Source organism: Somniosus microcephalus, chromosome 8, assembly GCF_052327205.1.
Source record: "Somniosus microcephalus isolate GS21.2 chromosome 8, FLI_Smic_1.0, whole genome shotgun sequence".
Classification (NCBI taxonomy): Eukaryota; Metazoa; Chordata; class Chondrichthyes; order Squaliformes; family Somniosidae; genus Somniosus; species Somniosus microcephalus.
Genome location: NC_140994.1, coordinates 129,885,168 through 129,910,371, shown reverse-complemented (window position 1 = coordinate 129,910,371; position 25,204 = coordinate 129,885,168). Strand labels below are relative to the sequence as shown.

The 25,204-nt window shown below is 46.3% G+C and overlaps 1 protein-coding gene across 1 annotated transcript in view; it reads right to left on the bottom strand.

Moving 5' to 3' along the window:
- Positions 1-25,204, bottom strand: part of LOC147113790 (dedicator of cytokinesis protein 2-like) — a 611,919-nt gene that overhangs the window by 447,596 nt on the left and 139,119 nt on the right. The window contains exons 5-7 of the mRNA XM_085996164.1: positions 14,572-14,668; positions 5,550-5,698; positions 3,016-3,151 (exon numbers count right to left, since the gene is read on the bottom strand). Coding sequence (XP_085852290.1) covers positions 3,016-3,151; positions 5,550-5,698; positions 14,572-14,668 — 382 coding nt within the window. The remainder of the gene's footprint in view (positions 1-3,015; positions 3,152-5,549; positions 5,699-14,571; positions 14,669-25,204) is intronic.

The following is a 25,204-nucleotide window of genomic DNA, read 5'->3' as shown; positions in this document are numbered from 1 at the left end:
TTGTTGTTGTTTTCTTTAGGCAGAGCAAGGGAATTGACTGCCTCCTTAGGCTGACCATTTTTAAAAATAGTTTTTAGCTCCAACATCGTGACAAACCTAAAACTGCAGTAATAAAGTTACTCAAATATCAAACACACTTAAAATACAATTTTAAATAGTTACATTTTAAACATTACAACTGCTCAACCCATTTTTCCTGATCCCTAATTTTTCTTATTTCAACTTTTAGTCTTTTTCTATCTGGACCAGCCTGACCCAAACTAATCTAGAAAGGAGAAAGAAAGATTTGCATTTATACAGCACCTTTCATTACGTCCCAAAGCATTTTAAGTACTTTTTGAAGTGTAGTCACTATCGTAATGTAGGAAATGCAGCAGCCAATTTGCACACAGCAAGCTCCCACAAACAGCAATGAGATAATGTTTCAGTGATGTTGACTGAGGGATAAATATTGGCAGGATACTGGGCAGAATTTCCCAGCTCTTCTTCAGAGTAGTGCCATGGGGGCTTTTATGTCCTCCTGAGAAGGGAGCACAGGGCCTAGGTATCACATCTCATCCAAAAGACAGCACCTCAGACAGTACAGCACACCCTCAGTACTGCAGTGAAGTGTCAACCTAAATTTTGTGCTCAAGTCTCTGGAGCGAGACTTGAATCCACAACCTTGTGACTCAGAGGCAAGAGTGCTCCCAACTGAGCCACAGCTAACACCTGGATAAAATCAAAGGCGTACAATTTTCTGTTAAGGACTCCTGGCATCTGCCGGAGTCCTTCCTGTCCTTTAGCAAATGTGTTCAAAATGTGTTCAGTCCCCTATATCGAAGAGAGTTTTGTGGAACAGCTTGGAGAGACACAAATAGATTGTGTTTTTGTTTTGCTAGCAATTTCCTTCTATATTCTCCCTCCGATGGCTATTTTTAAAGAAAACAAATCTACTTGTAAGACTCCGGTGAACAGTTTGAATTCTTGTCTTCATCCTGTGCCAAGGACATGGTCTGTCACGATGTTCAGGTGCTAGGACCACCCATATACCTTCTAACCAGCATGGCAGGCACTTATTCTCTCTTGATAGAACAGGAGCTCTGCAGCCAATGTTAGCAAGAGTGCGACCACGAAGCCAAGGCTGACACTTCAGCAAGCTGACTAAGTGTGATGGTGAAAGTGCAACAGCAGCAAGAAGTCAGTGCGACAAACAGGAAGTTTGTGTTGGATGCAAGACTTTTAACGCATTATGGAAATATTAAAAACTAGCTGGAGTGCCTGGCAGTGCCGAGGATTTTTTGAGGGCATGTTGTTATGAAAAAAGTAGAAATAATTTTTATATATATAAATGAGTTTTGTCTGTCTGTCTCTGTGGGAAGGAGAGAGAGAGTGGGGAAAGAGGAGAGAGAGAGAGAGAGACTGGGGGGGGAGAGAGAGGCCCGGGGATCGAGAGAGAGACTTGGGGGGAGAAGAGAGAGACGGGGGGGAGAGAGAGACTGGGGGGAGAGGAGAGCGACTGGGGGGGAGAGAGAGACTGGGGGAAGAGAGAGAGAGAGAGAATGGGGGGAGAAGAGAGAGACTGGGGGGGAGAGAGAGAGAGACTGGGGGGGGGAGAGAGAGAGAGAGAGAGAGACTGCGGGTGAAGAAGGGCGGCCGCCATTTTGTGAGGTCGGCGGGAAGTTCCCTCACCCTCTCTCTCTCCCTCCCCTCTCTCTCCCGACCCACTCTCGCCTCCCACTACTCTCGCCTGCCCGTCTCTCCACTCTCTCTCCTCCCCATACCCCTCTCTCTCCTGCCCCTCTCTCCCTGCCCCTCCCATCCCTGCTCATCTCTCCCCTCTCTCTCTCATCTCTCCGCGCCGCTCTCTTCTCCCTGCCACTCTCTCTCTCCCCCTCCCTCCCGCTCTCTCTCCCTCCCTCTCACTCCCTCCCTCCCTCTCTCCCTCACCACAGTACCAGAACGGAGCATATCCGACACCGGGAGTCCGGGTGCCCATCGCTCCGAAGCGAGCCCGGGGTTCCTCATGGTTAACGCGGCGGGCCTTTGGACCCGGTTGGCCGGGCGGCAGTGTCCGATATCGGTTGGGGACGGCTAGTGTGAAAGCCCTGGTTTTCCCGGTCCCACACTCACAGCAAGAGAGAGAGGGGAAGGAGAGAGAGAGGGAGAGGGAAGGAGAGAGAGAGAGAGGGAAGAAGGGAGGGAAGAGGAGAGAGAGAGAGAGAGGGGGGGGGGAAGGAGAGAGAGAGAGAGAGAATGTTTTAAGCTTCAGGCCCGGCCGGTCTGTAATGGCCGCCACTCACCTCAGTAACGGCAGTTTGAAGGATTAGGCCCCGCCCACAAACGCCGTGAAACGCCCCCTGTGATGCACTGATTGGTCAACCATCAGGTCACTGAACTGTAGGATTGGTCAACCATCACGTCACTCAATGCTAATGAGCGGTAGGATTGGTCAACCGCTAATGAGCGGATTTTTTTCCATTTTTTGAACGTTTTTTGTCTACTGTCCAAACAATTTTTGTCTGACCAAAAAATAAAGACACCTAGTAGACTCCCCTAATCATAAGCTTTCTTTTGATATAACATATGTGTAGGTACACTCTATAACTTTTGAGTGATGCCCGGACAGACAGACAGAACTATTCTTTTATATATATATATAAAAATAATATTAAAAACAAACGGTGCACTCCCTAATTCTTTCTATTTTGTTTACTCTCTGAATCAATTTACTTTCGGGCACTGAGACTTGATCCAATAGCCGCGTTGCAGGGTTCACCGAAAGACTCATCCTTTAGGCAATATCCTGCTTTACCCTTTGTGTGTTAGCAAATAGTCCCAATCCCTGTTCCAATGTCCCTTCAACCGTTTGGACAATCCAGATGAGTGATCACTCGACAAGACCATTTTGTGGTTCATTGGCAGGAGACGCCCTCCACGTCACCCAATGATAAGCAAGTTATGATAGTCTACACGCAGGCTAACTCCTCAGTAAGTACAGGGGTTGGGGGGGGGGGGGGGAAAATCAATAAATACCATTTCTTCCTTAATCCGCTCGGAGATTTGTTTCGTGGCCTTCTCATGAGCGTGGAACAAGCTGATGACACTGGTTTTGTCTGGGTCCATAATGTTGCCATTCTCATCTCTGACAACAAGGTCAAGTTCAAGTATCCTGCAGGGAAGGTAAATGGTTGTTAGGATCTGAATAAGAACATAGAAAGTTCATTTTCTTTTGTTCCTTCTCTACTTTCCTTGTGATTCTCTGCTTCACACTGGGCTCTTATTCCAGGTGGCCCCTCACCCAAATAGCTGTTCTTCTTGGGCGAGCAAGGCACTGAGCTGGGGATCATTTTCACCATCACAGTTTGGCAAGCAATCTTGCAGAGCGGGTCGCCCAGCCTGATATAGAACCCGCCTGATTTCCGTTTCCATTGATTTCAACGGAAATAAAAATTGTATCTATAATAGGCATGTGATCTACTCCGACAGTTTACTGCTCAAGTGGTCAAGTGAAAATTACCCCTTGAGTGTCGTCAAGCTACTTTACTGGGGAGGGGGGAGGGGGGTTGATGGGGGAGGGCGAAGGGGGCTGGTGAACTCGCTCAGCATCTGCATACTTCCAGAAAGGGGGTGGGGGGGTGCTCGATATGAATTAGGAGAGACCCCGGCCAATTTTATTTTAATTTGGTGAGTATCAAGGTGAAGGATGTTAGTGCTAAGGAATGGAACTCTTCACATCAAACGCCCCCCACTGTCAGCATCAAGCACTCCCAGATAATGAGCAGCACAGTCAGCAGCAGAGTAAAGATCCTTCCACTCTGTGCCAGCAATATGCCTCAGCCCAAGCCTCAGAGAAGCAATGCCCAACTCCTCTAATATCCCATGTCCCACGACAGCCATCCTGGGACCTCTCTGAGCGTGGTTGCTAATCTAGTGCTGGATTAGGGCCAGTTTTGTGCTCCAGGCTACACGCAGCAGGAACTGAATTGAGACTGTCCCAACTCTTTGCACCTAAGACCCTTTTAACCAGGGGAGACTTCAGTCTGGGCTGAAGTTGAACCCAGGTCCCAGAGGTGAAAGGTCAATGTTTAACTCACTGCATCACCCAGTTCTTGGCAGGTTTCTGGGATGAACCTGATGCTTTTTCCTCGCTCAGGGACACTGAGATCAATTATAGTGTTCCAACCATTGTTGGCTGAGATTTGTTAATACAACACAGACAAAACCTGGTAGTTTCCAGATCTGTATGCAGATCAGAAGTTGCATTTACGGGAAGTCGAGAACTGATTTTTTTTATTGACCTTTGTAGACACTGTAGACACAAGAAGTTCTGGAATTTTCCTAAAACCTAATGAAGTTTTTTCTCTCTCTCAAACTAATTTATGAAAGAATTGGATGCTATAATGAGAAGATGGTAGGGTTTGGTATTTGGAAAGATGAGATCAAATGGGCCAAAGGCCTTCTCATCCAAACTCTTCTTGTGCATAAATAAAATCTGTTGCCTACTTAAAGAGCTTGTCTCCATGACTTTGCAACATCCCGTAAAGAATAACATTTCTTCACTGACTAGTTTATTAACCAGTTTATAGAATTTGTTCGAATGTTGGGATATTGGATGACAATGTCAGAGAGCAAAGCACTGTTTGTCTCAGGTTAGCCCATGGAACTTGTCATTGAAATAAGAAAGCAGCCACTAAAATAATCGGCAGCAAGTTTAACCATTGTCAGCTGACAAAATAGTTCCTGTATAAGAACTTCATCAGAGCCCACCTTCATCATACCGAGCATCACCAAGGTTGAAAACCGTAGGATGGAAAATCAAGTAAACAAGAAGTGATCAGGTGATGCCAACTTTGGGTTTCCTGATCCTATGTATTGTGGCAGGAAGGGTAGAGTGAGACAGGTAAGGAGTTCCATGATTTGAGGTCCTGTGAAATTCTTTAGAGTTGAAGATAATGCAATGAGTCTTGATTTCAATGCAGTGAGGAATAGTGAGGAGGAAAGGGTTAAAGATGGTATATTTGGAGCTGAGAAGGAGCATGAGTGGAGCCTTGACTAAAGTGATAGCAAGTTAGAGAGACAAGGAAAGTTGCGGAGGGAAAAAAAGACTAAAGGCCAGTGAGGGATTTTTCATCAGACAACAAGCTCTATCTTGAATTCTGTAATGGAATATGAAAAAAGGTGGCTCTCTCCTGTATCACAAGTAGCAAAAGGCCAGTTGTGCCCTTTTACTTTGGCATATTAATTGTGACTAAATGGAGGAGGCTTTTCAAATTAAGCTAGTTTTTTGACCTCCAGAAAATAACGCAAATTTCTGGGGCAGATATTCCTGTTGCTGCACCTGGGCACACCGAATCCAGAAGAGTAAGGCTGGGGAGCAGTGCAAGGTGCTAATGGATCCTGCCTGATTGTCCTGCATTTGGTGCACCCATCCCATCCAATACACCCAGGAATGGGCAGATCTGTCTGATGCCTGGGGGGGGTGGGAGGTAATAATACGTACCTTAAGGACAGCACACAGCAACAGTGGGTCCATAAGTCCTGTTGTCAGGGGGCTTTTTTCTACGTACCTGTTCCCATAATCTATTCTGGAAGTGACTTTCTGCTTTAGTTCCTTCAGTTCATCCTTGGGCAGTGTTCCAGAAAGCAGCTGCGATCGCCATTCCATCAAATCGAACATCATTGAGCGGACCTGCTTGAACCTGTCCTTCTTACTAGCCTGAATTTGGGAAAAGTAATGGGTAAATTCAGCGTCCTTCGAACACGAGGCCCAGCAATGCATCATTCTCCCCCAACAATATGCGTTAGTCCCAACCTCGAAACAGCTCCCCTTTACTGCGTTAGTGTGGCATTTCTCACACCAACCATCATGTGGCCTCTGCGAATGGAATTGCTGAAGATGGGTCAGTTTTCTGCTATGGGCTCATGTCCACTAAGAACTGGGCTGAGATTGGTAGCAACTGTCGTGGGTATGGTAATGTAAATGGTTATGTTACTGGACCAATAATCCAGAGGCTTGGACTAATAATTTAGTAGAATGTGAGTTAAAATCTCTCCACAGCAGTTTGAGAATTTGAACCCTCTTTTTTTGGAAATATAAAGCTGGTATCAGTAAAAGTGACCATGAAGCTGTCAGATTGTTGTAAAAACCCAACTGGGTTGACTACTCTCCTTTAGAGAAGGAAACCTGCCAACCTGCAAGCCACTCAGTTGCATTGCTATCTTCTCAAGGGCAACTAGGGATGGGCAATAAATGCGTGCCTTGTCAGCGTTGCCCACATCCTAAGAATGACTTTTTTTTTAATTGATGATCGCAATTCCAAGCATTTATTATTTTATATTGCCTATAAAATATAAGAATTTGCCTGTCATTGGGTGACTGGAACAGTCTGTAACCAGAGATGTGTGTGGTGATCAAATGGTGTCACTGCTGATCTCTTTCTCTGCAAATTTAGAACTTTAAATCAGAGAAGTTATTAAATAAAATATATTGCACAAAGATCAAGCTGCCTGGAGGAGATATATGGGAAATGAGACTGGACAATTTCAACTCAATTCCTAGTGTGCATGGACCCACAATACAAACCTGACCCCAAACAGTACCAATTTCCCGCTTTGGAAAAAATATGAGAAGGAATCGTTTTTCTTTGTCATTAACGGCCTGTTAACAAAATCATGGGAACACATTGTTTTGAAATGTAAGAACACAATGAATTAGTCACTACAAACTAATAGCCAATCACAATGCACACGTCACTTCTCATGCAGCTCTGCAGCTACTTGATTGATATAAATATCCCAGGGTTTGTCAGACCAGCTGTGGAATGAGCAACATCTGTGGCTCCAAGATTGAGGATTTACCCAGAATGCACTGCACATGCTGACACATCGTAGGAGGGGCAAATGCTTCAAGTGTTCACAATTCCACATGTAATCAGCAGATTAAAGCAATCAGGGATGATGTGTTCTGGGGACATTCCTTGATGTTTTCTGTATGTAGTGTTCTGGACTCTAGTTAATATCAAACAGTGTTTATGGCAACATAAAGTCAAAATTATTTCACTCTTAATTTCTGTGGAGACCAAAAAATGAAAAGCAATATTTAACTTTATCCTTCTCATCCTTTTAGCTTGATTTAAATAGTCTTTAACCTGCTCTGTGTCTTTTGTGACAAGCAGATATCACGCCATTATCAATTAGTATGCCTATCTGAGCTGCTCTCCCTGATGCCCCAATCCCCTGCTATTGAGGTTTAGTAAGTGCATAGTATAGGATTGGGGATCAATATTAACTCATCCTGCGGGAACAGGACGGGGGCGGGGGGGGGGAGGGGAGGGGGGGTGGGGGAGCCTTTAAAATGGAGCATTCTTCCTTATCGCACATTCCCGCTGGCCACCATGGTAACTGCTCACTGCGGTTCAGTGGCTGAGGTGACAGCCGGACGCAGGCGGGAAGGAGCCTCATGAATTAATGCAAATCGGGTCCCATTACTTCAACGGCACTCCAATTAGATTTTAACCTGGGCCTGAGCGGGGAAGCTGCTGTGGCATTGCCGCCAGGTGAAGGCAGGCCAGCAAGGAGGAAGGGGCCCTCTCTCCATTGTAAGTGAAACACTTCCCTTTGTGGGGCCAGGCGGAACAGGAGTGCCCCGCTGAGCCCCACAGGGAAAGTCAAGGTCTCCGCTGCTCGAGACTTTCCCCCACTTTCTGGGGAGCCACTTTCCCTCCCGCTAGGCCCTTCTGCTTGCCAGCGGCCTCTGACCGCTTGAACCTCCACTCCCGACAGCCAACCAGCTGTTGCTACCCCCCCACCCCCCCCATTTCGGGTAGGCAGCTGATTGGCAGCGTGCAGATAAGGCCCGGGAGTTAAAATACTCCAGGCCTCAAACCTAGGCCTATGAGTGTGTTTTGCACTCACCCTGCCTGGCCAGACCACGCAGGGGGTTAAAATCATCAAGGTTTGTCAGTCATCCTTCAAGAGTAAATTTATCTGGACTGTCAAAGGTACTGGGGTTAAACAGAACTCTGAATTGTCCCCGATTCAACTCACCAGACCCAAACTCTCATCCAGTCAATCCCTACAAACAATTTTTTCCCCAGTTCTAACAATCGTGGTAATTCAGGGAACCCATCTATGTTCTGTAGAATCAGGCTAAGAGCTCACGTTCTACGGTCTGTGGTGCACTATGTCAGTGCACTAATAGGCAGATGTTCTTAGGCCAACCTCAGAGAATAGGGTTTGACCACACAATCTTAGAATACTACAAAGACAGCAACACATCTAACCAGAAGCCAGTGTGGTCAGTGGCTGCTAATTGAAGAGCCAAACATCTACCCCATAGATTGATCGAGGAAGTGCATGGAACGCTCTCTGCAAGGCAACCCTTCGTATAACAGTTCTTTAGCACAGCTCCCAGTGGGAACAGTAGATAGAGGGGTTACTGCATTTCAATTTCCCATGAAAAACGAATGTGACAAGCAAGCAAGGCCCACATTTCAGTGATGATTAAAGAGGAATAACCTTTACAGACGAGGGAACTCGAGACACCAAACCCAGAAGAATAAAATACAAAAAGACAATCATTCAGCAGATTGTATGTGGGGTTGGGTGGAACGAAGTTTATTCTGTCTTCACATTGCCAGCAATAGTTTTCATATCTCCTGTCTTGAAGGAGCTGATTCGTGACACAACACAGCAACCATCTGTAGCTATCAAGTACATAGAATTACATAGAATTTACAGCACAGAAACAGGCCATTCGGCACAACTAGTCCATGCCAGTTTATACTCCACATGAGCCTCCTCCCACCCTACTTCATCTAACCCTATCTGCATATCCTTCTATTCCTTTCTACCTCATGTGTTTATCTAGCTTCCCCTTAAATGCATCTATGCTATTCACCTTAACCACTCCATGTGGTAGCAAGTTCCACATTCTAACCACTCTCTGGGTAACTTGTGCAGGATGTATGAGCCTAGATAATGACCATCAGCCAGCTGTTTGGCCATAGTCAGCACCCCAGCCAGGCTGACTCAGTCCTTCACCAATATCGGTGTGCACGCACTCTCTGCCGTGGGTTACTGGATAGCGATCAGGAGCGTGAACCCTGGCTGATTTTGTCCCCCCTACCCGCAGGCCAGGTCAGACACTTGGCACACCCAGGGAATTGAACCTGGGTCTTTCCTAGTCTGCATGGCTCAGTACCATAGCAGGAGGTGCACCTAAATAAAAGGTTTGTACCTCAGCACATGTGGCGTCTGCTGTAGGGTGAGCATGTCCTGGTAGCCAACATAGTGATGCAGGCACTGGGTTGTGGGCGGGATTGTTGCAGGAGCAGATCTGGCTAAATCTCACTGGCAAGGCTCGGGCGGTAAGGAAGACTGGCAAGATCAGCCACAATTCCAAACAGTGCTACAATCCCTGAAGGATTCTTCCTTCTCAAATATCCGTTTAAAAGTCATGCAGTTTGTTGAAAAAAACCTACTTGTGAAATTGTGATGTTTTCGGCTTAATGTTGAAGTTACGAATGATTTCTTTTTATCCCACCCCCCCATTTATGGTTCATATTTTTACTGTTTCAATCCCCTCCCTCCACATTGAATATCAACGCTTTGCTGTGGTGATGGGGAGGTAACTTGCATGGAGACCTGTGCCGATGCTGGCTTGTATGGTGCGTAAGAACAGTCCTGCTAACTTTTCTTTCGGTTTTCCCTACTGCACTATCAGCAAGTCCTGGTCGTGGTGTCAGCAGTGCCTCAGGGTGACTCTGGTGGGAGGTGCCTCATGGTGAAGCAGCCCATGCCAGCCTAGAGCAGAACCTGGTTAACATCCAGGCTTAGGCTGACAAGTGGCAGGTAACACCACATAAGTGCCAGGTGACGAATGTCTTAAACAAGTGTAGGGTTCTCAAAATTCCCACATTCCCCAAAGTTATGGATAAAGGGACCCTGCATGGGCAAGTTATGAAAAGACAGGGTACCCAAAATGGCTTCTGCAACCTCGTGACCAAAAGTACAGGATTTTAAAAGCAAGGTTCTGCAAACAGGCAGGCACCTTTTGCAAACCTGAAACGAAGCTTAAAATGCATAAATCTGTGAAGAGACTTTGTGGAGCCAGACAGTTAAAGCAAACACAGAATATGCATTCCATTCGCCTTGAAACAGATCAGGTTAGAATGGGCCTCAATCAAGGCCATTAGGTTTCCGCATATTTAATCGGTAACAGCTCACAGAAGCCATCAAGTCAGGAAAACCCGATTAAGTTTCATACATAACCAACAGCCAGGACATCGAAACCATTAAAACACAGAGACAACCATTTCAGGAGTCGTTAAAGTAAATGGCTGTAATCAGTTTAAACGAGCCTGCCAAAAGTTAGACAAAGGACTCACCTGATTTGGCGCGCAGATAAGGAATGAAGAATCGGGTATAATTGTAGGCCCATCGGTAATGATTGGTCTCTTATCTCTCTTATTGTGCTTGCTCTTGGCTCTTAGCTCTTGCTTTTAGTTTTCTCATGCCCTGGCCTCATGGTGGGCTCTCTTCTCGTCCTCCGCGCCGCTCAACACCAAGGACGGCAATTACACCGGGGCCAAACGCGGGAGGAGAACGGAACCCGATTTGAAACCACACAGGACACACAGGCCACAAACGGGCAGACGAGACGAGATGAGATGAGATGAGTTGAAAAATACGGTAAACCGATAAGAGCAGAGAAGGGCAGCAAAAGACACGTTGGGGAACAAACGCCTAGTTATAAGCTGGCGTTTGGTGAATAAGTTGGCGTTACATGCATGGACAGTAAAACCCCAATTTAAGAATATGCTGGTGTTCGAAGAATGGGTAGCAAAATCAAGACAAACGGCCTAGTTATAAGCTGACGTTTGTCACATAGACAGTAATAGCCCAGTTGAAGAATAAGCTGGTGTTCGAAGCATGGATAGCAACATCATTAGACGGTAAAGACCGCCAACCGACCTCCCACCACAGCAATACCATCGACGACCGCCCGAAGGAGAAGAAGGCCCATCGCGACGAAGTACTCGACGAAGACGTTAACGGAGAAAAAGGGAGGGTGCCTCGTACAAACAACTTCAGCACCGCGCCCTGTTACCACGTGGTGACGGGATACCCCAAAGGACAGAAAGAGCGGATCTCAAACCCCACCATCTAAAGCAACAGGTTTTGGATTGGTGAGCATGAATTCCTGGCCCCTCATAGCTTAATCTAGTTAGGTATAGGAGGTGGGATAAGGATAAGGGGATTTTTTAATGTATTTGTTTCCCTCGATGTGCCGTGTGTTCCCCATTCCCATATAAGTGTATTAAATGTTTATACCTGTAACTATACCAGTAATTCTCAGTAGTATTGTGTTTTATTCAGCCTTTTAATAAAATTTGGTTTTCTTGCACCAAACCACTTGTCTACTCGATTTTCTGTATCGCCGCCTGTACCTAAGTCCGGTGTCTAGAACCCAGGGGGTGTGGAGCAATTTGAACCGCTCAGAGGCAGTCAGGGGCAGAGCTGACTGGGCACACACGCCAAAAACCCACTACACAAGAGAAAGTCCAGCTATCTCCCACCAACCTTCAATTGTATTACCATCACCGAGTCCCTGCCATTAATAAATTGGGGCTCACCATTGAGCAGAAACTGAACCGGACCAACCATAGCAACACTATAGTTACAAGAGCAGGGCAGTGACTGGGTAGTCTGCAATGAGTGGCTCACCTCCTGACTGCTCAAAGCCTATCCACCAACTACAAAGTTCAAGTCAGGAGTGTGATGGAAGATTCAACTCTCGTCTGAATGAGTGCAGCTACAACACTCAAGAAGCTTGATCTCATCCAATACAGCAAAATTTGCTTGATCGGTAACTCTACCACTGGACGTAATATCTACCTCCTCCATCACTGGCGAACTATGGCTGCAGTGTGTACGATCTACAGGATGCACCGCAGCAACTCACCAAGGGTACCATCCTGTGACCTCTACCACAGAGAAGGACAAGAGCAGCAATGTTGTGGGAACACCATCACCTCCAAGTTCCCCTTCCAAGTCATACACTATCCCAACCTTTTAACTGCTCCTTCATTGTCACTGGGTCAATATTGTGCAATTCCCTATCTTGCACCATTGAGGAAGCACCATAACCACAAGAACTACAGCAGTTCAAGGGAAAGACCCAGCCCCACCTTCTCAGAGCAACTAGTGATAAAAAGAAAAAGAAAGACTTGCATTTATATAGTACCTTTCATGACCTCAGGACATCCCAAAGTGCTTTACAGCCAATAAAGTACTTTTAAAGTGTAGTCACTGTTGTAATGTAAGAAACGCACCAGTCAATTTACGCACAGCAAGCTCCCACAAACAGCAATGCGATAATGACCAGATAATCTGTTTTAGTGTTGATTGAGGGATAACTATTGGCCAGGGCACTTGGAATAACTCCCCTGCTCTTCTTTGAAATAGTGCTACTGTAGGAATTGACGAATTCCTACGAATAACTGAGATCGACACCAGAGAACGATTAAACAGGTCTTTACTCAACGGAGATGCCATGAGGACTGACTGGGCAGTCTCGTGGTTTGCGACGTGACGTCATCATGTTTGCCCGCGTTTTCCCGCGCTCTTAAAGGGGCCACGCCCCATACATGCAAACTCTATATACAAAACACAGTAATGCCTAACACAATGGTACAGGTTTAGGCTGGTGTTAGAACTTCGTTAAAGAGAATTATATACAGTTAGCCAGAGTCATTCAGTGGTTCTGCCACACTACAAAATCTTTTACGTCCACCTGAGAGAGCAGACAGGGCCTCGGTTTAACATCTCATCCGAAAGGCGGCACCTCCGACAACACAGCACTCCCTCAGCACTGCATTGGAGTGTCAGCCTAGATTTTTGTGCTCAAGTCTCTGGAGTGGGTCTTGAACCCAGAACCTTTTGACTTAGAGGCAAGTGTGCTACCAATTGAGTATAGGCTGACACAATATGGGCAATAAATGCAGCTTTGCCAGCATTGCCCACCTCCCGAGAACAAATAAATATATAAAACTCTGCATGTCAGTCCTAAGTCTTTCTTAAACTAGTTTTGAATCTGTGCATTGTCCTGTTTAATTTGAAGTTGTGTTCTAGGTTTACCATTTCAATGCCATTTACTATTTTGTATATCTCTTTAAGATCACTTTTTAGTTTCTTCCTTTTAAGAATGAAAAACTCCAGATTTTCCAGTCCTTCCCAAGCGCTAGGCAGTGGAACAAGTTTTTAAACCCAGCATCAAGAGCTGCCAGACCAGCTATAAAGAAAGAAAGACTTACATTTCTACAGCACCTTTCACGACCACCAGACATCTCAAAGCGCTTTACAGCCATTGAAGTCCTTTTTTGGCGTGTAGTCACTGTGGTAATGTGGGAAACATGGCAGCCAATGTGCACACAACAAGTTCCCACAAACAGCAATGTGATAATGACCAGATAATCTGTTTTTGTTATGTTGATTGAGGGACAAATATTGGCCAGGACACCAGGGATAACTCCCCTGCTCTTCTTCGAAATTGTGCCTTGGGATTTTTTACGTCCACCTGAGAGAGCAATTTAAAGTCTCATCTGAAAGATGGCACCTCTGACAGTGCAGCACTCCCTCAGCACTGCACTGGAGTGTCAGCCTAGCTTTATGTGCTCAAGTCCCTGGAATGGGGACTTGAACCCACCACCTATCTGACTCAGAAGCAAGTGTGCTACCCACTAAGACACAGCTGACACAAACCAGCAATGTAACTCAATCTTAACCCCAGAAACAAGCCCACTGATGGGTATATTGGCCTTGGAGGGGGTGCAGTGCAGATTCACCAGAATGATACCAGGGCTAAAAGGGTTAAATTATTAAGGCATCATCTAATTGAGGTGCTATAAGATGATTAAAGAAATTGATAAGATAGATACAGAAAATATTATTTCCTCTGGTGGGGAGTCCAGAACAAGGGGGCATAATCTTAAAATTAGAGCTAAGCCTTTCAAGGGTGATGTCAGGAAGCACTTCTTCACACAAAGGGTAGTGGAATTCTGGAATTCTCTCCCCCAAAAGATGTTGAGGCTAGGTTAATTAAACATTTCAAAACTAAGATTGATAGATTTTTGTTCAGCAAGGTTATTAAGGGTTATGGAGCGGAGGCGGGTAGATGGAGTTGATGCAGGTTACCCATGATGTAACTGAATGGCTGACCAGGCTCAAAGGGCTGAAAGGCCTACTTCTATTCCGATGTTCCTATGATGCATCAGTCTGAATTTTTCCGAGTTCCACACCAGCCATCATCATGTCCCCTCTGTGTGAGATTGACCATGAATGGATGAGAATCTAGCCTTTAGCCAAGCAGTGCCAATTTGTCAATTGTGCCGACTAGGAATTGGGGTTGGAGCTACCCAGTCAAACCCTTAATCATCAGCGAGGAGAACTTCATCTCAGCATTTGGGGCTTCATCCAACCCCAATCCAGGGGTGAAAGGACACTGCAGCATTCTCACCGTTCCGAATGGTCTGTTGAGAGTTTCTTAAAACAGAGCCCACTTACGGTAAAATTACGGCAACTCCTTACCGTATAAAGCTGCTTCCAGATGATGCCCCACTCTCTCAGTGTGGTGGTGACCTCCTGCACCAAAGGCATTTCAGCAGAGAAAACATTCTCCCTGTTTCTGAAAGGAAACACAGCACCTGGTGAATATACAGAGACAGGTATTGTGCAACTGCAGAGTTAACCATCTGTTATTGTCAATTTTCATTTTTCAAACCAGTATAAAAAATTAACTGAATTAATCCACCGGCTTGAGCCCAGAGAATTTTTCTTCCAAAGTTAATTACATGGAATTTGCAGCACAGAAACAGGCCATTCAGCCCAACTGGTCTATGCCACAGGCGCCTCGTCCCACCCCTCTTCATCTAAACCTATCAGCATATCCTTCTATTCCTTTCTCCTTAATGTGCTTCCCAAGTTACCCCTTAAATGCCTGTAGGTTTTTTTTAAATTCAGTGTAGTTTAAAAATCCATAGATAACCCTCATGCCGATGAGAAAGAGCGGCGCTTAATTTTTAGGGACCAGGTCAATGCAAAGATAAGCTGAAATACTGCAGATGTTGGTAATCCAAAACAAAAATTTCTGAGGAAGGGTCCATCCTCTAAACATCTGGTCTGTTCTCTCCACAAATGCTGCCTGATCTGCTCAGTGTTTCTAGCATATTCTGTTTTTGTTTCATCGATAAACCAAATATCTTGTGTTAAATAAGACTGAGAACCACTGATTGATAAAGAAGATTATTTTACTGGCAAGGTAGCAATTCTTGAAAGGACTGTAAATTCTCAGCCCCTTCTCATTGCTTCCTGTATCTTATAATTTTCTCCTGTAATCTTTCAACTCTCTTTAATAAATCTAACAAAGTGCCCAATTAGTTTTAAATTGCCAATAATAGAAGATGGCAATGATTGCTGTTTTTATAATGATTGGGCGTGAGAGAGATTTAGCTCTCTAATACAAGACCCTTCTGTGAACTGGGTACAGTAGCATAGCGGTTATGTTACTGGACTAGTAATCCAGACACCTGGTCTAATGATCCGGAGGCATGAGTTCAATCCCACCACCATTATTTAATTCAGTTAATTAAATAAAAAACTAGTATCAGCAATGATGACCATGAAACTATCAGATTGTTGTAAAAACCCATCTGGTTCACTAATGTCCTTTAGGGAAGGAAATCTGTTGTCCTTACCTGGTCTGGCCTATATGTGACTCCAGACCCACAGCAATGTGGTTGACTCTTAACTTAACTGTGCTCTGAAATGGCCGAGCAAGCTACTCAGTTGTACCAAACCGCTATGAAAACTATAATAAGAATAAAACCGAACGGACTGCCCGACATCGCTGTGGATTCGGGCATGACAAAGGCACATCCAGCCCAGTCATGCTAAACAACGGAAACAGCAAATCTCTGCAGTCCTGCCACATCCAGTTCCATGGTGGTGTACAATTAAACAACTAACGTGAGGAGGAGGTGGCTCCATCCTCAATGATGGCAGTGCCCTGCACGTGAGTGAAAAAGATAAGGCTGAAGCGTTTGGAACCATCTTCAGCCAGAAGTGCCGAGTGGATGATCCATATCAGACTCCTCCTGAGGTCCCCACCATTATAGAAGTCAGTTTTCAGCCAATTCGATTCACTCCACGTGATATCAAGAAACGGCTGAGCGCACTAGATACAACAAAGGCTACAGGCCCAGATTACATGCTGATGACTAGTGCTCCAGAACCAGCCGCGCCTCTTGCCAAGCTGTTCCAGTACAGCTACATCACTGGCATCTACCCCAGGTATGTCCTGTCTGTAGTGTATGTGCCTTTAAGTCAGAACTACTTTTTACAGCTCCTGTATACTGTAGTACCGGCAGTGACCACACCGGTATATAAGCTGTGCGCATGCCTCTGTACCCCACTCTAGAGATTACCCTCCTCCAGTAAAGACCTGTTATTTGTTAATGTACAGCATCCGTGTGATTATTTATCCACTGAACCACGGATCTAACAGTGGCGACGAGTGTCGATTCGAATCTACCTGCAACATAACAAAAAAGAATAAAAAAATAAAAAATAGTCGAGTCCAGGAACACGGGCGTCGACCACGAGCAACCGCCCAGCAGCCAGGCAGAGATTCAACTTTGCTGGGGAGGCTGTGGAGAGCCGGGCTTGGTTCCCCAGCCACAACGAGCAGTAAGAGACCGACGACAGGTCCAGAGCAGACCCTTCCCGAGCAGCGGCGGCTGGAGCCGACCGACGGCAGAGAGAGAGAGCCGAGCAGCATCAACGGGGTAAGAAAGAGGGTGAAGAGAGCAGGGCGCAGCCGGGGGTTGATCACCGAGCGGCGTCGAGGAAAAATACTGCAAACCGGAGAGAGAGAGGGTAAGAAACAGCCGGGTTCTAGACTGAGCGGCATCGACAAATATCAAGAGAAGAACGCGCAGAGCACAGCCAGGGATCACGGGCTGAGCAGGGTCCGCGGGGCGAAGCAAGGGGAGACGCCATTGAGCCACGGAGAAGCAGGGAGAGCGCGGGAGATGCCATTGAGCCGCGGAGAAGCAGGGAGAGCGCGGGAGGCACCATTGAGCCGCGGAGAAGAAGGAAGAGCGCAACAGACGCCATTTTGCGAAGCCGCAGCGGAGAAGACGGGCGAGCGCGGGAAGGAAGGAAAGCGCGGGAGATGCCATGGGTGATAGTTAATGCACAACCAAGGATGCCGAAGAGTGGCAGTATCTCTATGTTCGACAATGAAGTCGAAGATTGGGCGACATATGTGGAACGTATTGAGGTGTACTGCAGGGTGAATGAAGTGCCAGATGCTAATAAAGCACTGGTTCTGTTAAATTCCACGGGTGCAAAAACTTATGGGTTACTGCGAAATCTAATAACCCCAGAGAAGCCGGTAAACAAGAATTTTGAAAGCATAGTAGAAATCCTACAGGACCACTTAAACCCCACACCGCTGCTGATAGCAGAACGATTTAAGTTCCATAAAAGGAACCAACACAAAGACGAAAACAATGCTGAGTACCTAACGGAACTGCACAAGCTATCGAAATACTGCCAGTTTGGAGCGGGACTAGCAGACACGTTAAGGGACAAGTTTGTGTGTGGGCTACAAAGTGAAGGAACCCAGAAACGGCTTCTATCAGAAAAGGACCTTAAGCTGGACAAAGTTTCAGTATGGCCGTATCACACGAAGCAGCTGCAAGGGGCGCTGCAGAGATACAACGGAGACCGCAAGAATATGGCACCAATGAAATGACCTATGGAACAGGGAAGTGCTATCGCTGCGGCAGAACAACACATGACCAGAAAGATTGTTGGTTCAAGGACCAAGTGTGCAGACAGTGTGGGAAAGCAGGACACATAGCAAGAGTCTGCAGGTCTGGGAAGAACACCAACAGTAAGAAATCGCCACAGGAGAAGTACAAAAAGGTACACCAGGTGATGGACAGTGGTTCAGACGAACAAAAAAGTGACACAGACTCCGGAAGCAAGGAGCTGGGTTGTCTGAAACTACATAATGTAACCGAAATGGAGGATCACCAGACTATCTGGGTTACACTCAAGATAGACGGAGTCCAAGTGGAAATGGAATTGGACACAGGGTCAGCTCTAACAGTCATAAATCAAAGAGACTACAAGCGGCTATTTTCACACATACCCTTGAAAGCTACAGAGATTGTCTTGAAGACGTATACGGGGCAAAAAGTCTACCCCAAAGGGAAAATAAGGGTGAAAGTGACATATAAAGGCCAGGAAATACCTAAAATGGATATATATATATTGCCAAATGGAGGACCACCACTGCTAGGACATGAATGGATCCGAAAGATACAATTAGATTGGCATTCCATACAGGCACTGAAGGTTGAGGCCAAAAAGGATGACGACGTCACACCTGGACGACTGTCAAAAATGCTAACTGACGCAAAAGAAGTGTTCCAGGAGGGACTAGGAACACTAAAAGGAATAACAGCAACAATTAAAATAGAGGAAAATGCAAGCCCAAAGTTTCTGAAGGCCAGACCAGTGCCTTATGCGATCAGACCAGCTGTTGAAGCAGAGCTGGAAGGGTTGGAACGTTCAGGAGTACTGTCCAAAGTGGACTGGAGCGAGTGGGCTACACCCATCGTTCCTGTAATGAAGAGGTTGTTGAGTAATACGCCTGGGGAACCAAAGAAGGTCCGCATCTGTGGGGATTTTAAGGTGACAGTGAACCCAGTCCTTCACACGGTGCAATATCCGCTTCTACAAATTGAGGATAATTTCGCCTCGCTATCTGGTGGTAAACGCTTCACCAAAATTGATCTAGCCCAGGCGTACTTGCAAATGGAGGTAGAAGAAGCTTCGAAACATTACCTTACGATCAACACCCATAAAGGTCTCTATCAATACAACCAGCTGGTGTTTGGAGTAGCCTCGGCTCCGGCTACCTGGCAAAGGGCGATGGATCTGGTTCAATTCAATTCAATTCAAATCGCTTTATTGGCATGACAAGTTACATCTTATGTTGCCAAAGCATCGGAAAACATTCATGTTTGTTCACAAAAATACAGGTCTATCCATACAGTGTATAAACAGATATATCCCTGAGTGTATAAATATACTTTCATATAATTTATATATATTCTTTTCTTATCTTTAGTGGTTGTCCCTCTGTTTATGGCAAGCTGTAACATAGTGTGCCGCTAGTGTTACGCAATTTCTCTCTTCCCCTAGTAGGTATGGGAGTTTTTGGTCGTCATTCAAATTTCTGAATTCCGGGCATATTTTTGTGAATTTTGGGTAGAAATTCTCCCTTATGCCCTGATATTTTCTACAAGCTGTGAGGAAGTGCATCTCTGTCTCCACCACTCCCTGACTGCAGCGAGTGCAAGGGATTCCAGGGACCCAGTGTTATTTGGATGACATCCTGGTCACGGGCGAAAATGACGGTGATCACCTCGCTAACTTGGAAAAGGTGCTCGCCAGATTAAAGTAATATGGGCTACGAGCTAATGGCCACAAGTGCGAGTTTTTCCAGAAACAGATCTCGTATTGTGGCCACGTCATCGATGAAGAGGGGTTACATAAGTCCCCTGACAAGATAGAGGCAGTAGTTAAGGCTCCAGCACCGGAAAATGTGTCACAACTGAAGTCGTTCCTCGGGCTGGTAAACTATTACCACAAGTTCTTACCAAATTTGTCTACGGTATTACACCCGCTGAACGCCCTACTGCAAACAGGGGTACCATGGAAGTGGGATGACAAACGTAGATGAGCTTTCCAGAAGTGTAAAGAATTGATCACATCAAAAGAGGTGTTGGCCCATTTCAACCCAGCACTACCAATTCTTTTGGCATGTGATGCATCACCCTACGGCATTGGAGCGGTGCTGTCGCACAAATTCCCAGACGGGTTGGAGAGGCCAGTAGCCTTTGCGTCTCGGTCACTAACCTCAGCCAAGCGCAACTACGCCCAAATTGACAGGGAGGCCCTCAGCCTAGAATGGGGAGTAAAAAAATTCAACCACTATCTGCATGGACAGAAGTTCACCTTGCTGACTGACCACCAACCACTTGTCTCCATCTTTAATCCTAAGAAGGGCCTGCCAGTAATGACTGCACAGCGGTTACAAAGATGGTCCCTGTTTCTAGGGGCGAATCAATATGAATAGAATATAAAGGCACGAAACAGCATGGGAACGCTGATGGGCTATCGCGCCTGCCACTGCCTACGGTGGAGGAAGCACCAGCAGTGGACCCTATCGAGATATTTTATTCATTGATAATTGAACGATTGCCAGTAACAAACGCGGATATAGAGAAGGAGACCCGCAATGATCCGACGCTGTCACGGGTATATGAATTGACGGTGAGGGGATGGCCAACACATGGCGACTCACTGTTGCCAGCATTCTCATCCAGAAGAGAACGGCTGTCAGTATGCCAGGGGACAGTGATGTATGGAGCCAGAGTGGTGATTCCACCCAAGTTAAGGGAGAGAGTGCTAAATGAGCTACATGAAGGTCATCTGGGGGGGGGGGAGTGAAAATGAAAAGCCTTGCTAGGGCTTATGTGTGGTGGCCGGGAATCGATCAACAAATCGAAGACCTAACGAAGAGCTGCTTAGGATGCCAGAAGGTCCAAAATGCACCACCACATGCCCCTCTACACCCATGGGAGTGGCCCTCCTCTCCATGGCAACGGGTGCACATTGATTTCGCTGGTCCATTCATGGACTCAATGTTCTTAATAGCAGTGGATGCTCATTCAAAGTGGCCTGAGGTGATAAAGATGTCTTCAACCACTACAGAGAAAACGATTGCAGTCCTACGGACCATATTTGCCAGAAACGGTTTGCCAGAGCAGATCTGCTCTGATAATGGACCACAGTTTGTGTCCGACGAGTTCCAAAAATTCATGAAAAGGAATGGGGTAAGGCATTACACATCCGCCCCGTATCATCCAGCCACCAATGGATTGGCTGAGAGGTTCGTACAAACCTTTAAGAAGGCGATAAAGGCCATGTGCGACGAGGAAATTCCACTACAGCATAAGCTGGGCAATTTCTTATTAGCCTACCGAAACGCGACACATGCAGTTACCAACCAGACCCCGACCATGATGTTCTTTAACCGAAGGTTGAGATCTCGTCTGGACTTGCTCAGACCAAATGTGCGAAGAAATGTGGAGGACAAACAATTCCAGCACATCAACGAGAAGCCGACAAGGAGCTTCAATGTAGGGCAACCAGTCTTGGCCCGGGACTATCGAACAGAGAATGGCAACCCGGAACGATATGTACAAGGCAGGGCCATTAATGTACACCGTGGATGTCGGGGAGAACATTGTGAGACGCCACATCGATCAGATCTTAGCATCACAGGAATGCGCCAACCCCATGTCTCGAGTACCTGGGGATGAACCCAACATACCGGTAGCATCTACTTCAGACCCAGGAGCAGTGGAACCCGATGAACTACCCAATGAAAAGGGGTCAGAATCGCCTCTGCACCAAGAACAAGAACCTCTGGAAAGGCGCAATCCCGAAAGGGTCAGGAAGCCGCCCCAAAGACTGAATCTATAAATGGACTTTTGTTATTGAATGTACATGTAAAAATGTAATTGTTATTTGAATATTAAGTGGGTATTATTAATCTAAAAAGGGAGGAATTGTAGTGTATGTGCCTTTAAGTCAGAACTACTTTTTACAGCTCCTGTATACTGTAGTACCAGCAGTGACCACACCGGTATATAAGCTGTGCGCATGCCTCTGTACCCCAGTCTAGAGATTACCCTCCTCCAGTAAAGACCTGTTATTTGTTAATGTACAGCATCCGTGTGATTATTTATCCACTGAACCACGGATCCAACACTGTCCACAAAAAGCAGGACAAATCCAATCCAACCAATTACCACCCCATCAGTTTACTCTCAATCATCAGCAAAGTGATGGAAGGTGTCGTCGACAGTGCTATCAAGTTGCACTTACTCACCAATGCTCAGTTTGGGTTCCGCCAGTACCACTTGAATCCAGACCTCATTCGAGCTTTAGTCCAAACATAGACAAAATAACTGAATTACGGAGGTGAGGTGAGAGTGACTGCCCTTGACATCAAGGCAGCATTTAACCGAGTGTGGCATCAAGGATCCCTAGTAAAACTGATGTCAATGGGAATCAAGTGGGAAACTCTCCACTTGGACAAAGGAAGATGGTTGTTGTTGGCCAATCATCTCAGCCCCAGGACATCGCTGCAGGAGTTCCTCAGGGCAGTGTCCTAGGCCCAAACATCTTCAGCTGCTTCATCAATGACTTTCCCTCCACCATAAGGTCAGAAGTGGGGATGGTCGTTGATGATTGCACAGTGTTCAGTGCCATTCACAACTCCTGAGGTAATGATGCAGTCCATGCCCGCATGCAGCAAGACCTGGATATTCAGGGTTGGGCCGATAAGTGGCAAGTAACATTTGCGTCACACAAGTGCCAGGCAATGACCATCTCCAACAAGTGAGAGTCTAACCACCTCCCTTTGACATTCAATGGCATTCCCACCATCAACATCCTGGGGGTCACCATTGACCAGAAACTTAACTGGACCAGCCACATAAGTACTGTGGCTGCCAGAGCAGGTCAGAGGCTGGGTATTCTATGGTGAGTGTGTAAGAAATTAGGTTTTAATTCTTAGAACAGAGACTGAAAGCAAGGTCAAATAACAAACACCGAAAGGCCTGGAAGTGATAAAGGGATCGTAAAATGCAAGACAACACAGGGTGATGGCACCGTAGCTAGACAAAATGGAGCCACAAAATCATAAAATGTCCTTAAAGAAACATAACAAAACATTACTCAGAAAGATAAGAGAAAGGCCTCATCAGCCATGCAGAAAGGGGTAGTGAGAAATGTCTTCTCGCTCCACAATTGGATTATAGATGATTGACACCAGATAATCACCAGCCCACCGAAATAACTATAAATATAGACCACCGAGAGAGGAAATCAGACAGCGAGGGACGAAGGCTTCTTCGAGGTGGAAAGCAATGCTGGCTCAGGCCTAACACCTTGACTAAGTTTAGCCTCTGAGGTGGATCAATGCTGGCTTATGCCTAACACCTCCAACAGCCCGGGGGACGAATTGACAGAACTGACTGCTGTTACTGGCTGCAGAGACCTGCTGACCCGAGACCTCCACGCTGTCTCATCAGACATCTAACCAACCGTCCGTCCGGTCGTGGCATTCCGATTCGGGAGTTGGAAAATCGCTCTCTATTCTCACGGGTTGTATGTCTATTATACTCAGCTTAAACCATATGTAATATCTGATTATGCTTTAAAACTGTAGCTCTTTAATAAAAAGCCTTGCAACTCCTAAGACCCTTTGGGTAATCTATGTGTGACCTGTGATCCTAATCTTAAAAGTGACTCCTGCCTCCCCAAAGCCTTTCCACCATCTACAAGGCACAAGTCAGGAGTGTGATGGAATACTCTCCACTTGCCTGGATAAGTGCAGCTCCAACAACATTCAAGAAGCTCGACACCATGCAGGACAAAGCAGCCCACTTGATTGGCACCCCAGCCATCACCTTAAATATTCACTCCCTCCACCACCAGCATACCGTGGCTGCAGTTTGTACCATCTACAAGATGCACTGCAGCAACTCACCAAGGCTTCTTTGGCAGTACCTCCCAAACCTGCGATCTCTACCACCTAGAAGGACAAGTGCAGCAGGCGCATGGGAACACCACCACCTCAAAGTTCCCCTCCAAATCACACAGCATCCTGACTTGGAAATATATTGGCATTCCTTCATCGTCGCTGGGTCAAAATCATGGAACTCCCTACCTAACAGCACTGTGGAAGTACCTTCACTACACAGACTGCAGTGGTTCAAGAAGGCGGCTCAGCACCACCTTCTCAAGAGCAACTAGGGATGGGCAATAAATGCTGGCCTTGCCAGCAATGCCCACATCCCGTGAATGCATTAAAAAAAACTGCCTGAGGTTCTCAAGCCTATGGCATACATGTCAGCGATTCCGCTCATTTGTTCTTCCTTCAACTTCTACACAGCATTTGGCAGGGCCTGGCCTGATGTACTTTCAACCAACTTACCATCACATAGTCCCCTACTAAACTTGTCTTCAGGGCCATTCAGCTTCATCGCAAATCATCCTCTCTGTGCTGCAGTCAGTAGCTTATCCTCATCTCTTTTACCAGTACTCCCACCTTGTTCCTCCTTCATATCAATGATCTTCCCCACACATTACCCCATGCAACATGACCTTGGCTTTTCACTTTGGTGATGTCCTGCAGCATGACCTTGGTCATTCACCGTGGCAATATCCTGCAGCATGACCTTGGTCATTCACCGTGGCAATATCCTGCAGCATGACCTTGGTCATTCACCGTGGCAATATCCTGCAGCATGACCTTGGTCATTCACCATGGCAATATCCTGCAGCATGACCTTGGTCATTCACCATGGCAATATCCTGCAGCATGACCTTGGTTATTCACCATAGCAATAGTCTGCAACATGACCGTGGTCATTCACCATGGCAATAGTCTGCAACATGACCGTGGTCATTCACCATGGCAATATCCTGCAGCATGACCTTGGTCATACATCATGGCAATATCCTGCAACATGACCGTGGTCATTCACCATGGTGATGTCCTGCAGCATGACCTTGGTCATTCACCATGGCAATATCCTGTAACATGGTCTTGCCCTTACACCATGGCAATATCCTGTAACATGGTCTTGCCCTTACACCATGGCAATATGCTGCAGCATGGTCTTGTCCTTACACCATGGCGATGTCCTGCAGCATGACCTTGATCTTTCTCCATGGCAATATGCTGCAACATGACCTTGGTCTTTCATCTTGGCGATGGTCTGCAGCTTTAACTTGTTCTTTCATAAGGAACCTTGGGTGAGGTACAAGAGGACAGTTGGTGGTTGTATCCCAGCAAGCCACTAAAGGCTTGAACCCATGCTTTCTGACTCAGAGGCGAGACAGCTACTACTGAGCCAAGGCTGACATTAAAAAGGTCAAGGCTGACGCCTTAGTTAGCATTAGTTGGCATGTCATCAAAGCAAGGTGCTAAACTAAGCGCAAGTTTATTGCGACAATCAGTGTTCCTGTTGTCAATGCTGAATAGGCCAATTCTGTGGGTTCTCAT